The 16945-nt window shown below is 42.2% G+C and overlaps 1 protein-coding gene across 1 annotated transcript; it reads right to left on the bottom strand.

Moving 5' to 3' along the window:
• Window positions 1-5567: 5567 nt before the first annotated feature.
• On the bottom strand, window positions 5568-14024 carry LOC135558156 (diencephalon/mesencephalon homeobox protein 1-A-like). Its single transcript, XM_064991890.1, has 5 exons — window positions 13775-14024; window positions 8590-8755; window positions 8264-8442; window positions 7614-7992; window positions 5568-7321 (listed from the first exon to the last, which is right to left on the bottom strand). Exons 2-5 carry the CDS (start codon window positions 8741-8743, stop codon window positions 6897-6899), a joined length of 1137 nt encoding a protein of 378 aa, XP_064847962.1. The 5' UTR covers window positions 8744-8755; window positions 13775-14024; the 3' UTR covers window positions 5568-6896.
• Between the last annotated feature and the right edge of the window lie 2921 nt (window positions 14025-16945).

The following is a 16945-nucleotide window of genomic DNA, read 5'->3' as shown; positions in this document are numbered from 1 at the left end:
TTCAAATCTGGTTGATGTGGTCCCATAGTGACCGTCATTATTTTATACTTTTCTGATGTCATTGGAACTCTTTCTTTTAAATGTAATACCATCATGACATTTTCATTCAGATTCTAAACATTTTCATAATGAACACTCAAATAATCATTGTCACATTTGAGAATCTCTCTGAGAATCTCTAGGCCTGTCGTTACAACGGTTGCATTTTCTCAATGTACTATTTAATGTCACTTAAAGGCAACCTACAACGTGTTTGTTTCTCAGATCTAACGTGAGTATAGTATAGTATAGTACCTCTCCTCCCATCACACCGCTGATGACCCTCTCTGTTGTTGCACCAACTGGGCAATGTAGCATGAAAACGGTGTGGACACGGCTAACGAATGGTGGCGCCGAGTGTCATCGACTTCCCGCTGCCATTAAGCGGGCGCCCCTGTCGCCACCAAGGGAGAAGAGAGGCTGTTTGCTCGGCGTCTTCCAGATGAACATTAAGGATGAAAGAGAGATGCTAAAATGGTATTGTCTTTTTATTCCACAGATGAGTGCAGATATTTTCACTGTGTGATTGTGAGTGATTACTGTATCACCACAGTAACAGAGGATGTATCGGCGGGCGAATGCAAAGGGAATTAATGACACTAACTAAAACTATTTCTGTATTGACTGCTTCAGTCGGCGGGGGCGCCGCGGCCGCATCTTCTGATTACCTAAAGGTATTGTAAATATGTTTCCCATGGGTTTTACATACATTTACATGTTTTAACGCTCAGGAGACGAGAGACTATTAGGAATGACTTACTCCTCTCTTCTCTTTGTATTAGGTTGTTCCTTATTGAATTAGCCAATGGTATTCCTTTGCCGTAGGCCTAGGTATGGGAGAGGGGAATTATATCAATAGGATGTGTGTGTCTGGTCTGTTTAGGAGGGAAGGAGAAAGGGATGGAGGGAGCGAGCAGAAGAGGAAGATTGAGAGTAAGCCAAGATAAGTGAATGAGTGTAGTGGGACTTTTGTGTGTCCCTATGAGATGGTACATTTATGTTGTGGTGTGATATCAGCATTCGACGTAATAACAGTCTGGGCTGAACGAGCAGAAACCTTTGAGACATAGGCCTACTGTGTTGGTGACTGCATACACAGCTATGTTTACTCCCTTTTAGTTTACACAACCATCAGAAGGGATGTCAGGACAAAAGGCAACCCCCTTTAAAGGTTATGACAGATATGTGATCCTGCCCCCAAGGCCTATGTGTTCATATAGGAACTTCTGCTGGGTGTTAAGGCCCACAGGCGAGGATCAGACGGCTGGCCCAGTCCGCTGTGAGTGAGAGGATCTCACCAGCGGGGGTCTTTGTCCCAGACACACTGTGAAGAGTGGGCCCAGCAGGCAACCAACCCGCCACAGGGCTCAAACACGACACAGCATGGCCTCCCGATCAGCGCTACACTATTTCAGTGGCTTTGAAAACTTTATTAGGTATCAACTGACTTGACATAGGCTACAGTAAACGGTCTTACTTTGACAAAACTTGGGATGGGCTGGTGAGGCTTCCTAACACTGGTCTGTACTTGTTGGTCTTCAACTGACTTTACATAAACAAATAGTGAACACACTTGGGATGGAAAATCATCTCAACATAGTATGGAATAGTGTGATGTGTAACTATTCGTGCCTTGCACAGTGTCTCAACCAGGCCAGGGACTGGCAATGCACTGCTCCCAACTCACATTGCTGTTTTCTTTTCTTCCTCTAAGAGGATTATCCTTGAGGAGATGGCAGGCTGAGTATTTAAAATGGCCAACAATAGAATGGGAGATGAAGTGGAACTAAAGAAGAGTGTCAACCACCTGTTGTCCTCTTGTGCCATCACTCCTCCCCTTTGTCCTCTTGTGGCCATCACTCCTCCCCTTTGTCCTCTTGTGGCCATCACTCCTCCCCTTTGTCCACTTGTGGCCATCACTCCTCCCCTTTGTCCTCTTGTGGCCATCACTCCTCCCCTTTTCCTCTTGTGGCCATCACTCCTCCCCCTTTTCCTCTTGTGGCCATCAGTCCTCCCCCTTTTCCTCTTGTGGCCATCACTCCTCCCCTTTTTCCTCTTCTGGCCATCACTCCTCCCCTTTGTCCTCTTGTGGCCATCACTCCTCCCCTTTGTCCTCTTGTGGCCATCACTCCTCCCCCTTTTCCTCTTGTGGCCATCACTCCTCCCCCCTCTTGTCCTCTTGTGGCCATCACTCCTCCCCTTTTCCTCTTGTGGCCATCACTCCTCCCCTTTTGTCCTCTTGTGGCCATCACTCCTCCCCTTTGTCCTCTTGTGGCCATCACTCCTCCCCTTTGTCCTCTTGTGGCCATCACTCCTCCCCTTTGTCCTCTTGTGGCCATCACTCCTCCCCTTTGTCCTCTTGTGGCCATCACTCCTCCCCTTTTCCTCTTGTGGCCATCACTCCTCCCCCTTTTCCTCTTGTGGCCATCACTCCTCCCCTTTGTCCTCTTGTGGCCATCACTCCTCCCCTTTGTCCTCTTGTGGCCATCACTCCTCCCCTTTGTCCTCTTGTGGCCATCACTCCTCCCCTTTGTCCTCTTGTGGCCATCACTCCTCCCCTTTTGTCCTCTTGTGGCCATCACTCCTCCCATTTTGTCCTCTTGTGGCCATCACTCCTCCCATTTTGTCCTCTTGTGGCCATCACTCCTCCCCTTTGTCCTCTTGTGCCATCACTCCTCCCCTTTTGTCCTCTTGTGGCCATCACTCCTCCCATTTTGTCCTCTTGTGGCCATCACTCCTCCCATTTTGTTCTCTTGTGGCCATCACTCCTCCCATTTTGTCCTCTTGTTGCCATCACTCCTCCCATTTTGTCCTCTTGTGGCCATCACTCCTCCCCTTTTGTCCTCTGTCTCCTTTTCCTTTCTTTTTATCCAGAACTGTTTATTTTTTTCAACAAAAATGTAGAACGACAATACATTTATTCGGAGCATGGTCTTGCATACAATTTGAAATAGTACAAGTGGCGGCAGGGTAGCCTAGTGATTAGAGCATTGGACTAGTAACCGAAAGGTTGCAAGTTCAAATCCCTGAGCTGACAAGGTACAAATCTGTCGTTCTGCCCCTGAACAGGCAGTTAACCGTCATGGAAAATAAGAATTTGTCCTTAACTGACTTGCCTAATTAAATAAAGGTAAAATAAATGTTAAAAAGGATTGGTAGTCTTCAAACTTTCAATACTTCAATGTTTAAAAGCCTGTTGAACATCAGAAGTGTGTGTGTGTGTCACTAAGCTCCCGGTGGTTTCCAGGAGCATTTTAATGTGTGTCTGGGCAATGTGCTATTAGAGGGATTTCCCTGGGTTGACAGCTCGGAGAATATGTGGCGAAATTGCGATGCCAGTGGGCTAAAAGAATGTTGGAAACAGGATTCGAATCATATTCTGGCAGAGCCGGTCACACCTCAATGGGCCGGGTTTCTTACGGTGGTGCTTTTCATTCTTGGCTGGGTCAAAACCTTTTACCATGGAGGCGGGAGAGAAAAAAACCTTGATTGAATGGTACACTGTGATATTTGTGCAGGAGGGCTCCGGAATAATTAAAAGACCAGGGTGCATCTTTCCGCACAATGTTTTGGACATCTCTTGTCCTGAGAGTTCAGCAATCTGCAAGTTCAGCTGCATCTACACTACAGTATGCCCACATCGTCAGGTTTATCTTTTGGGGTTTGACCCTCCTTTAGGGTTCCAGATTCACATCTTTACCTAGTGAAGCAGTATTTGGCTAGATAAGGGTCATGTTCTTACTGATTTATCTCAACTAAATGATCTGGTGAGGTATACAGGAATAGAGGCTTATTCCAACTCGATGGATGTCGGGGGATTTTTGGGGATTGGGAGGTAGGATATTAGAGAAGAGCACCTTATCCTGCATCAAGGCTCAACACGCTTGACCCGGCGGCATTACAATCTACGCTACATCAGTCCCCGTTGGGCCCCCAGGCACTGGTGTGTGTATCTGTGTCCCTACATTGATGTGTTTGGGGGTTGGATAAAGACCACTTGGTAGTGTTGTCATAGTTTGGCTGGTTCAAAATCATCCCAGGGGAAAATTAATACCCGGAATAACAAGGAAATTCAGCTTTACATATCGAGAGGCATATATGTGTTATAGCAAGGATGCCCTTTTAAATAGGACACCTACAATGTAATAACACACAGCAAGGTTGAGGAAAGTTGTTACATTCACATTAACACTATGCTAAACTGGTTTGTTGTCCCACGTATCTGCTTTTGAGGAAGTGTTTATCCATAACAGATTGCATTTTTTTGCATTTACACCGTTAGGGAGGAGATATCTAACGAGGATAAATCAATTAGCAGTTGAACAATGTCACAGCCAGGCAATCAACATGCAGTTTAGTAGGCAGTTAACATGGTGTTGGTGGGGATTGCAGCGATCCTAACCTAGAACGCTATCAGAGGGGGGAAGGTGTGTGTGTGTGTGTGTGTGTGTGAGAGAGGAGGGGGGGGGGGGTCTTGTGCATTTTGACAAACCACGCTGTTTAAGATATAATAGCAGCATAATCACTGCCCCAGGTCACCATTCTTCAGGATAATAGGCTGCTTATTCATCAGTGATGGCTTATGTCCCCTGTGCTGTTTATTTATCCTGATTACCTTCTTCTCTCTCGCTCTCTTTCTCTCTCTGGTCTTTTCCTGTTTTATGTATATATATATTTTCCTTGACAACCAGCGTCCTAACACATTATGACACAGTCATAACCGTGTCATAATATGTCATAACAGCTGACCTAACTTGTCGAAACCTGTTAATATATGGCCATAACATTCTCCTGACACATGTATTTAGACCTGTTGTGACATATATTGTGTTATTTTATGACTGGTTATGACACCTACATAAGAGTGCAAAACCCATTAAAACCTAGCACACAAGGCAAAACATTCCATGACACCATAGCCTGTGTGTCAACAGTATTTTTATGTTAAATATTTACATTTTATTTACCTTATTCAATTATTATTGTAATTGCACACACATTGAGGTCAGACATGCACCGAGCCCAATGCTCTGCTGCTACTGACATAAGGGCATGTACACGATAGGCCTATTTGGCTTATATGATTATGATGGTCATAACAGTGTCATGAAGTCTATTTTCCACAAGAATTCATTACAACTGATTTTTTTTTAAACAACTTTCAAACGGAAGGAAACTTCTTGGCAGGGAAAGAAACTCATTTGAATAAATGTGGGTTTTGACACACTTATGTAGGTGTCATAACCAGCCGTAAAATAAGGCAATTTTGTCCCAACAAGTGTAAATGTATGGGTCATGACAGTGTTATGAACATAATAACAGGTTATGACCGTGTCCTAACGTGTTATGACATTGGGTGTCAAGTAAAGTGTTACCATACTGTATCACATTCTCTTCCTCTAAAAGTGAATTCCCTTTCTCCACACTGCACTCCTTCCTCCTCTGGAAGAAGACTGACAGTAAAATCCTTAGCTGTGGCTAGCTTTGTCATGTGAGAACAAGAACCGAGAGAAGGAAGCTACACTATGTAAAGACCAAGCATGGCTTTATTTAGGATTTATTTTACAACATCACTTTTCAAACTTACATTGTTAAAGAGAGAAAATGATAATGCCTATGGTTTCCAGATTAGTCTCGGCAACATTTTAAATCTACCACGGGACCAGTTAGTATGACAGGCTGGAGAGAAACAGTAGAACTTTTACAATCACAGCCACAATGGAACTCATATGTAGACTACCAGACAGTATAGCTTCAGTAGTCCATGGAATAGAAGGTAATGGAATGGCGTGAGCCGTTTAAATACTATTGTACAACTCTGACAACTATAGGAATCGCCAACTTGGACAGTTTATGATCAATTAACAACATATGAACACCTTTACATTTGCCTTATCAGTAAACATTAATAGACTTATTTTTCTTCTTAATTTACATATTACAATTATTTACATTATCGGAGTGGATGGACTTGATGGGATCCCAGCACAGAGAGAGAATCACAGAGAATCACAGGTGCATAATTGACTACAATTTAAAGATTGGCCACTCCTTAAAGTGCTTAAAGAGTACAACAGAAAGTACTGGAGACTACCCCCGCCCCCCAGGCCTAAAGGCCCCATATTCCGTTTGTGGAGGGAGGCTGTTACCAAGTTACGTATAAGGGAATCATAAATATGCATATTCATATGCTCCCTCTCCCCTCTGCCCAAGGCAAAATGTAATTAAAAGCTTTGCACATTTAGTCACTAAAATTATTTTCTCATTACCAAGCCAGTCTCTGTACAACATGATTTAATACTGGGCATTAAACTGGTAAATTAGTAACTTCTAATTAGGATATTGAGGAGAACATGGCTTGAGTTTATATTTATGTATGTGCTTGCGTTTTTAGAATGTGCTATGTACCTACATGACCTAATTGAAATGGTAATGGCCCCACGGTACAAATAGTCTCAATGTCACCAATGCCGGCACAAATGTATTTTCCCCCTAGAAGACCCAAATTCCCTTAACTGCCTAAATTCATCTTTTATCTGTAAACATTACATTGCAAAGTCTTTATCACCAAGTGCAACACTAGACAGGTAAATCCGTATGAAGTGTATTTGCTCTGCTTTAGAGATCCTGTGTATAGCCTGTGCAATCCCAGACGTTAGGCAACTGATAAAGCAAGAAGCAGGAGAGAACTCGGTCCAGGGTGATTTGCCATTTTGGTTTTTCAAAACTCTGGCTACTAATGCCCCGAAACCATCTGCTGGAGAATATGGTTCCTGTAAGGGCTATGGAGGTTACAGACAAGGGATGGGTGGGATGTAGTACCGTTCTCCCAGCTAGGTCGCACTAAGATCCTGGGCTTAGTTAGGCAGCGTGTCCAGCCCCAGGGAGGCCGCGTGCTGCTTGGCCCGCATCCGGAGGTTCTCGATGCTGGTGGTCTTGTTGTTGTGGCTGGGGAGCCCTCCGGAGGACTGGAGCAGGGGACTGTTCCACACCTGCTGCGCTGCGTGGTGGGACAGGGACTGGTAGTAGGATTGGCAGGGCAGGGAGCCCAGCGGCGCCGGAGACATGTTGACATTCATGCCCAGGTAGGGCAGAGTTGGGGTGGTGCCCATGTCGAAGGAAGGGTAGAGTGCCATGTTGTTGGTGGCAGCCATGTGCTGGCGGAACTGCTCCTGCAGGCAGAAGAGGCTGAGCGGGGAGGAGGAGTAGGAGTGGCTCTGGGAGATCCCACCGCTGACACCACTGGAAGAGGGCGTCACAGACCGGGAGACCATAGGGGATTCTGGGTAAGGGGAAAAAGCATGAGTCAATAACATTAAACTAAGTTTTACTGGTGGGCAGGGAGGCAGACATATGTAGAACTAACAAAGAACCAGCAAAGCTATTGTGCCACTTCTCCATTTGCCAGTATGACAAATGAACTGATGTTGGGCAACAATGTGAGCATTTCATATGTTTACTCTTTATTGACCATCCTAAAGGAATTCTCTGATTGACTCTCTGTTTTCTAATGCCCTCCCAGCTACAGTATATTAGAGCTGTACAAGTGCCAGTCACAAGAACGTGTCCTTTACCAGGTTTGGGGGTAAGTCGTTTGCAGGGTGGAGAGACGTTGCCGGGCGTCATCACCCTTTCACTCTTTAACTCCTCCCTCTGTGGGTTAGACTCCTCCTCCTTATCGGTGGCATTGTCCTCTGTGGCCGACTCGCTGCCTGACTGCTCCGCCGAGGTCACGTTCAACTCCACGCTAATTTCCGGCACCAACAGAAGGGGCGGACCCTCAACCTCCAAGGAGGAAGAGGATGGGGGGAGCTGGTTCTCTGGGGTGATGGTGATGGGAGCCTCCTCCTCGTCACCTCCCTCTAGGTTGGCCTCCTTCTGTTTCTGGAGCTGTTCCTTCTGCAGGCTACGCTGCTTCTTGCGGAATTTGGCCCGGCGGTTCTTGAACCACACCTGTTGGAAAGGTTGCCATATTGGGAGACAGTCAGAAGCATTCTCAGTGTGCAAGAGATTAAGCCAAATGGTTGTAGATGTACATGTGTGTTACATTGGTGTAGGTCTGCTTACTGTTTATCTTTAAAACAAGCCAAGAAGTCATTTTTTCCTGCAATGTTTACCCAGTGGTAAATATATTTCATGAATTATAATTCAGGTACAATAACCAATATTGTTTGTGTTTCAATCTACAGGTACCATGCACTCGGAATGTTAATGAATTAGTTACCTGCACGCGGGCCTCGGGGAGGTTCGTGCACATGGCCAGGCGCTCGCGCATCACAACATCGGGGTAGTGGGTCTTCTGGAAGGTCTTCTCCAGTGCCTCGAGCTGCTGTGCGGTGAACGCGGTGCGACTCCGGCGCTGTTTGCGGTGCTGGGACCCGTAGCGAGCCTCCAGAATGATGTCTTGAAATGTGCAGCCGTTGGAAGAGAAGAAACACGGCAAGTTTAATTAATTGGATGGTACCCTATCCTATTGTGGGATATGTCAGAAAGTGATCATCAAAGGTGATGCCTAGTGTGTGTAAAAGTTTGTTTGTTGGACTAAATTACCAGCCAGTCTCTCCGCGAGGGTGAGCGCGTGTACAGAAGGTCGGTAGTCTGGCGCGTGTTGCGCCTGTTGCGCGGCCTGCTGGTGCAGGTTGTACATTGCGCTCAGGGAGTTCATCGCGTGGAGAGAGTAGCCGTTCACTCCATAGTGCTGCATGACGGCCACTACCTGTTGGAAAACAAGCATAGATCATGTTAGCATTTGCTTTAATGTTTCCATTTGGCTATCTGTCCGGAGAGTTTGATAGGCTATTGTTGCATGCGTAAATGTTCCCATTTTAGATACGCGCGTAATGAACGGTCTAAATTCACTGTTAGTTTAATGATCTGACAGTTTAGGATATTTTGTATGTTGTGTGTAGACAGTGGTGCACTTGCAGTTTATGAATATTGCAGTTCATAATTTGATCACCTCATATAAAGTTGCAGTTTTGCAGACATTTGTGTTTATCTTTGCAACCAAGGTTGGTTAATCCTTGACAAACTATGACTTAATTTGTTCATGTTAAAGTTATCAGAGTCGTGTGGTGCTTGTAATAGCCAACGACGTGGTCATTTAAATCGCATACAGACGCATTTAATTTAGTTAAGGTAGACGTATGGCTCAGGGGCAATACAATTTAATATCTGGACAAAAACGTTAACCATTCATATCCAATTATCGCTTGGTTCAAGCCATTAATTATACACAATTATTAGATGATGTAACAATATTTGTTCCACGCCGGGATGGCAACCTGAAATCACAGAGGTCTCGTGTGGCTCCGTTGGTAGAGCATGGCACATGCAATGCCAGGGTTGTGGGTTTTATTCCCACGGGGGACCAGTACATGCAAGTAAGAAAATGACGACTGTAAATCGCTCTGATTAATTAAGAGCGTCTGCTAAATGACGAAAATGTTTTATATTGAACGGTAATGATAGGCTATTCTGTCAATACCAATGCTTTGACTAGGCCTACTGAATTATCTCATTCGGTTAGCCTATGAATTTTACTAGCCACTTTAGTTCTTTTTAACTAGGCCTACTATTTGTTGGACCATGTTGGTTTATATTTAGGCTACGAAATTCGCTAATCCAACACTTTTCTCGTGGCAGGTAGCCTAGAGTGTGGAGCCAATAACCGAAAGGTTGCTTGTTCGAATCCCGAGCTGACAAGGTACAAATCTGTCGTTCTGCCACTGAACAAGGCAGTTAACCCACTGTTCCAAGGCCGTCATTGAAAATAAGAATGTGTTCTTAACTGACTTGCCTAGTTAAATAAAGTTTAGAAAATGTGTTTTATAATAAGTCTAGTTAAAAGTATATCCTTCATTTTATTGGACAGAACAACTTTACAGCAAAGGAATCAAAGCCTTCCCACTGGGCTCGCTGGTTTAATCAACGCTGTTTCCACGTCATTTCAATGAAATTATGTTGAACCAACGTGGAATATACGTTGAATTGACGTCTGTGGCCAGTGGGTTATATGTAGGTCTCCGAGGCAAAGTATCTCATCCTGCATTTTTGTAGGTTATTATTTGTCCCTTTAAGATTTTCATATATAAAATTAAATGCTTCAGGATACGATTAGATACATGTTAGTGTCGAGGTCTTTAACAAGAAGAGACATCTTCGAGGCTCGAGCGGTTATGATTATAACAGATAGAACATATATAAATATTCCCATGCATGGCAGGTATCAGGAGATTTGGAAGCGGGAGAGGGTTCCTAAAGTCTTAAATTGCCTCACTATAGCATTTTGACATGCTAGGCCTGAGATGTAGCCTCTAATGTTTTCATCTCCACTGGTGTCTGTGCTCCTTTAGGTCTATTTTCATTGGCCAGTTCAGGATGGGCGATACAGAATCCTCAGATCCTCAAAAAGTTCTACAGCTGCACCATCGAGAGCATCCTGACTGGTTGCATCACCACCTGGCATTGCAACAGCTCGGCATCCGACCACAAGGCGCTACAGAGGGTAGTGCGTATGGCCCAGTACATCACTGAGCCAAGCTTCCTGCCATTCAGGACCTCTATAACAGGCGTCAGAGGAAGGCCCTAAAAATAGCTCAAGACTACAGCCATTAGCCTCGTATTGTTATTTTATTGTGTTACTATTTTTTAACTTTAGTTCATTTAGTAAATATTTTCATAACTCTTATTCTTCTTAACTGCATTGTTGGTTAAGAGCTCGAAACTAGGCATTTCACGGTAAGGTATACTGTTGTATTTGGCGCATGTGACAAATACGATTTGATTTGGGGAAGTTCACTATGGGTTACTTGGGGCAAAGAATATGTATAATATGAATATTTTGATTTAAATTAAACCAAAAAGGGTATATGTCCATGCGTTATTCGGCTGATTGAAAATGTAGGTCAGCCTATTCAAGTCATTCAAATAGTTAGTCGTTTTCGAAATATCATGGTGCTCATTGACTGTATCTTGATTCTATCACCACAACCTAGAAGATAAGCGTGATATAAGAGCGCATTGAGACTCATATTTATTCTAGTCAATTTATACATATTAAATTGTACATAAGAATATTATACAACAGAATGAACTGCCTCAAGTCTTGCCCAAGGCTAAGGAGGCTGTGATAATTCAAATTCAGTCAATAATTGAATTTATCCACACGCAATTCAATTTTTTTTAGTGACGCTGCACTTAATGCAGTCTGTGATAAGGATCAAATTGATGTATTTAATTGAATATTAACTGTAATTGCTAACATGCTTGAGAAGTAAGCCTTTGCTTGAAGTTCATTGACTTCATTACCCTTGACAATACTTAATTCAATGTCACTTAATCCCTTAATGATGTTAATTTATGATATAGTAAGACCTTAAATGAGATAGTTGTAACCTACACAACAATATAATAGGCCTGGTAAACTGTTATTTTCTATTATTGTTATTTTATAATGTTAGGCCTATCGATATTATATTATGAATGATTTTGACAGTTGTATTATTACAACGTTTATTTCAATATTTGATTGCGTTCAAATAGAGATCTCTATTAGGCCAACGCACCATCACTACAGAATGTATTTGTTTTTTATCATGGCGTTTTGCTTTTCATGTATTGTTCTTTATAATAACGTGTATTTGAATGTGGATGTGTAGTTTAATGTGTATATTGTTTGTTTTTTGATGTGCATTGTTGTGCTAAACAGGGCTCATCTGGACGAAAGGAGACGTTGGTCTCAGCATTGACTCCGTAAACATAAAATAAATACACATGTGTTTGAGTAACAATTAAATCAAATGAATGAATCAAACACTCCATCCAAATAAATACAAATTTAACTTTTTCCCCTTTTTGCATTATGAAACTTTTTGTAACAACTCCTAATCTGAGCAATAAAATCAGACCTATAACACCGTGAAGCTGCTGTCCATGTTCTGTGTGTGAATGAGGGAGCTGTGTGTGCACGAGGGAGCTGTGTGTATGAATGACGCCCGCAGTGCCTATTCCCAACCTATTACACTGCAGTGCCTGATGAATGTGATCACGGGGCAAGAGGGAATAGGTTAATTCGCCTGGACAGAAGGACGGTGCTTCGCTAAACATTTACTTTGGTCCCCCAAGTATTTGAGTTGAATGGGCCCGCTTTCCTCCCTCCCCTCTCTCTCGGTCTCTTATCCCATCGCCCCGCGGGGCAACGTTTTGGCTGAGATGTATGGCTTCTCCGTGGGTAAAATATGCATGTTGTGATCCCCATTTGGCTCCCCGTCTAATGGAAGTGCAAATAGGTTTCGACTGCGAGGCTCTCCATTTATCATCAACGCTGACACCGACGGACATACAGTGCGGTTCAACAGCGTGCGCACGTGTGTGTGCGTCCATGTGCACGTGCATGAGTAGAGCGAAAGAGAACGAGGCTACTTACTCATACTAATTCTTATTTTGTACTTTCACGTTTTTCATGCATTTGATTGTTATTGATATTTGTACTGTTATGATAGGCCTACCATATTTACCACACAAGCCTACTTATTCTGTCTAGCTGCCATTGTTGTCTATTCATATGCCTATCCCTTCTCCCGGCTGTATGTTTTTGAGTGCCCCAGGCAGCACTGTTCAAAGCTTCGGTTATTAAAACAGCATTATGAAAATTGGCATGTACATTACAACCATTTGATCTGACTAAATTAGGAAAAATGTTATTTGCTAAAATCCCTTCGGCCGGAGGTGTATGGCAAGCGACAATCTGCCCTTTGGGGTGTCAGAGACATATTTTGTATTCCAGACTGTTCATATCCGCGAGAAAAGTGTTTGATTAGCGAATTGCACGTGAGGAGGCGGAGGCAAAACGGGTAAACAACGTAGCCTTAACCACTAGTCCTGACAAACTATTCGTTCATTTACAATTAGTTTAAACAATTTAATTGCAATTTCATATGGACACAATGGCATGGGTCTGTGCAATTTGTGTTGTTTTTTTGTATTTGACTTATTTTATATTGTTTTTGATTTTATAGTTCCATGAAATGGTATATGCAGAGCTTCCTTTAAAAAGAGACACCAGTCTCAATGGCGACTCCCTGCTAAACGAAAGATAAAATAAAACATACTTTTTTTAGTTTAATCTAAACCTATAGATCTGAGGGTTAAAAATGTACTTTAATATCCTGAATGCTAATAATTATGAAATGGGAAATTATATGAAATGTAGCTGTTATGCCTATAAAAGTTACAATACCAGGCCATGAAATCCTCATATGCGCTCAACAAATTCTTGCGTCATAATTCCCAGATGGAAATGACTGAAGTACTTCCACAAAACCCTGTATATCTCCATATTAATTAGATTTATTTTTTAATATACCATTTTTTTGCAAGATCTCCCATTCATTTTTGGATGTCCTCGTTTTAATTCTACAAAAATGTACTTGAATCTTTACCAATTGAATAGGCCTACTTTATCACTTATGTCAAGTCTTGCCCTCACATCTGCAGCCAAAACATAATTTTACTGTGCTCGCTATACTGTAAGTGCTTGCTCGATATTTGATCGACAACGTCTTGTAAAACATAATATCATATCGTGCAATTACCATTAGGTTTATTATACGATTAAAGTGTGCACCAATAATGTAAATGTTGTTCCACCACATATGTATCAACACTGTTGTAACCACCTGTCAATGCTGTGAACAAGTGGACCCAGTCCCAGAGATGTCCTACAAGTTCTTACCTCTTGCTTAGTCAGCCGAGTTGTTTGTGGATGTTGTGCTGCTTGGAAGTGTATCCCGATTCTGAAGTGATTTTCTTAATATTCGTATTATTGCTATGGCTCCTTGTTAATAATGTCCACCTTTCTCGTGCTCTTCATGCGATTGGGAACGAACGACTACAAGTCCATATAGTTCTGTGTGAAACGCGTGCTCTGCTACTTTTCGCGTGTCTGAATCCTGTGCGTCTCGCGCTAAACATTGGAGGCTGCCATCTACTGGGCCATGAGCTGAAGAGGGATTTTAAAGCGTGCTCTGTGAGGTCATGTTAGCTTTCTAGTGGTCCTTGAAGCTGTCAATCAAACAAAGAGGCTCTTTCTCCGCCATTAGTAGCTGACGTTTGGCCAATGACCATACCTATATTCGAAATCATCAACTCCAGAACATAATGTCTGCGGACTCCCATATGCAATCAACATGTATTTGTTTCGCATTTGCTTTTGAATTGATAAACATTCAGTCAATTCATGGATTAAGAAGAGTATCAACTCCTTTATATTCTGGAAAGCAAAACGTAAAAACAAGTATACTTCGATTTTTCTTGCCTTTGAGGGATATTGGATCAGTGAATTGAGTAGGCCCTAATTGGGAGATGGATGACATTTCCAGAATTTAAACGCTGTTCAATTATCTTTAAAAATATAAAACAATATTCAATACTTATTTTCTAATATTTTTGATAATTTTATAATAATGAATTGTATTGATTTATAAATTGACAAAGGAGCCTGTTTTAACTTCAGTGTGGTAACGTCAGTGTTTCCTATGACCAGTGACAGACATTGTGGTTGCAGGGTCTAACATTATTTTGTGGTTTTTTTTTATTCAAATATTTCTGAATGTATTTTTTGTGAGAAATGAAATGTATATTCCTCAGAATGCTTTGGCATTAGTGATGTACATGGATCTCTTTGGGCTTTGGAAAACTTCATACGGTTTTGGGTTTTGGAAAACCTCATACCTTGGTTTTATTTGCATTTCGGTTTTCCTCATGCCATTGGAGGAGAGAGCGCGGTGCAAAGACTTTTGGAGAGATTGCTAATAGACGCCAGGCTAGTGCCTTTAGAATCTCACCCGGCCTTGAAGGATTTGGGCTAGGATAGGGGAGACAAGCCATCTCAGCCTCCAAAAACCCCTGTCTTCAAATGACTGCGGGTAAGAGGATTAAAACAATAATGCCCCCCTCTTCTTGAAGGGGTCGTAGAGAAGATCTCTTCTCCCGGAGCAAAACCGTTTAGGTGGGAATTAAGGGCAGCGTAAAGTAGCCTTTTAACGTAAAACTTGCATATTTTATAAAATATTATTTGGGAAAGCGGGCCAGGGACAAAATCCTAACCGGAGTTTTATCTCTGACCATGTTTCTCATCCACATACATTTGAATTGCAAACAAAATATCCTATGGAATAGAGAATATTGCATTTTCACCCTCTATATAACACATGCCCCCTTTGAAATATGTATGGCACTCAAATGCATGAATATGTATGGCCTAGTATAGTATAGACTGTTCTGCAACTGTCTTTGAGAAACATACTTCTGTCCGAGAGAGAGAGAGAGAGTGTGTGTGTGTGTGTGTGTGTGTGTGTGTGTGTGTGTGTGAGAGAGAGAGAGAGAGAGAGAGAGAGAGAGAGAAAGAGAGAGAGAGAAAGAGAGAGAGAGAGAGGTATTTTGCAGGTACCCAAAGACGGGTAGACATTACGCACGAATTACACACTGTAAACAATGTTATACAATTACTATTCCAAGTAAGGCACTGCTGTCAGTATCTGCATTCTGAAACTAAACCACATGAAATATGGTTTTGCATGGGATGAATCCTAATGCGTTTTTTTGTTTTTCTATATGAAAGTTAGAGAAACTGGTAGCAATAGCACATTTGTACAGTAAACAGGATTACGATTTTCCAAGAAAATAGGTATAACGTAGTATTTACACATGATCTTTAGACAACAGGTAAAATAAGGGTTACATATTGTCTATATTCCAACTATTGTTGCTCCTTATGGTCCAAATACAGAATTCTGATTCTGAAGTTGCATGCTTAGAAGTTGGTCCTCATCTTTGCTTTAAATTAGGCTGTTTTGGGGTTCAATTATGTGCTCGGGTTTGTACAACTGTCAAAGTGAAGCTTTTGACTATTTACTTAGTTAACTAAATGATGCATAGGCTACTTGGCTAAATGAGCGTGATTAAAATTAATATAATTCCAACGTTATAACATTCAATCACCACAACAATAATAATATTTTTTATTTATGTTTTTACCAGTATTATTAATAATAATTATTATTATTATGATTATTATGCTATGTCTTTGTGTATATCTGCAGATATATACCGTCCATACATAGACTATTACAGTTATGGTATGGTCATTTCAACTGTAAAAAGTTTGGCTCAACTGTCAATCTGCCCCACAAACAAACTCTTGTCCCTCTCTGGTTTCTGTTGCCTTCGTCTATCACTCGGTGTCTTCTTGAGGTCTGAGAAAGAAAGAGGATTAACTTGTGAACCAATGGAAATAAGAACTTAAACGGGAGGTAAATCTGGGCAGTGTCTCTTTGTGAGGACCGTTTCTAAAGCAATTAAAGCGAGAACGCGTTCTTCTCAGCGCCTCTTCTCCAAAGCTGCTTTGCGCTGGGCTTAGTGCGACTACTGTCCGGCGCATCTGAAAGGTTTAAACGCCCAAGTGTCACAAGAGCTTCCCAATAAGAATACCTCTCGAGCCCTGCCAAGTGTCCTCACCTCTCCGAATTATGACCCCACGGTCCTGGGACTGGAGCTATCCCAAGGTCCATCCTGGGTTTTTGGCGGTTTGTCACTTGTTATTTTAGACCCTTGAGTTTACGATTTATCTTGCTCTCGCCTTTACATCATGCAAATCATTTTGATGTGAGTTGCTTTTAGACCTAATCGTCTATACATGTATTAATTGCCTATGTCCTGTTTATTGATCTCCATATTATGTCTAGTCATGTGAGTGTTTCGCCAATTGAAACATTTCTGTTATATGATGGCAGCCTATAAAACGTTGATAATGGCGCGGTTATGGCGGTTATGGGAACTTTATTTCCATTTTGGATGATTGCCTGTAATTCTATTTACTTGAAAACGAATGAAATAGTAGGCTACT

The sequence above is a fragment of the Oncorhynchus masou genome, chromosome 17 (genome assembly GCF_036934945.1).
Source record: "Oncorhynchus masou masou isolate Uvic2021 chromosome 17, UVic_Omas_1.1, whole genome shotgun sequence".
In the NCBI taxonomy this organism is placed as follows: domain Eukaryota; kingdom Metazoa; phylum Chordata; class Actinopteri; order Salmoniformes; family Salmonidae; genus Oncorhynchus; species Oncorhynchus masou.
The sequence above is the reverse complement of the archived record's forward strand: the minus strand, read 5'-3'. Positions and strand labels throughout refer to the sequence as shown.

Bases quoted from the DNA above. Each gene is read 5' to 3' on its own strand.
- LOC135558156 (XM_064991890.1), bottom strand. From the start codon at position 8,743: ATGCAGCACTATGGAGTGAACGGCTACTCTCTCCACGCGATGAACTCC. The intron at 7,993-8,263 runs GTAACTAATTCA...CCTTTCCAACAG, and splicing joins TCCCCGAGGCCCGCGTGCAG to GTGTGGTTCAAGAACCGCCG. The intron at 7,322-7,613 runs GTAAAGGACACG...CCCCTTACCCAG, and splicing joins ACGACTTACCCCCAAACCTG to AATCCCCTATGGTCTCCCGG.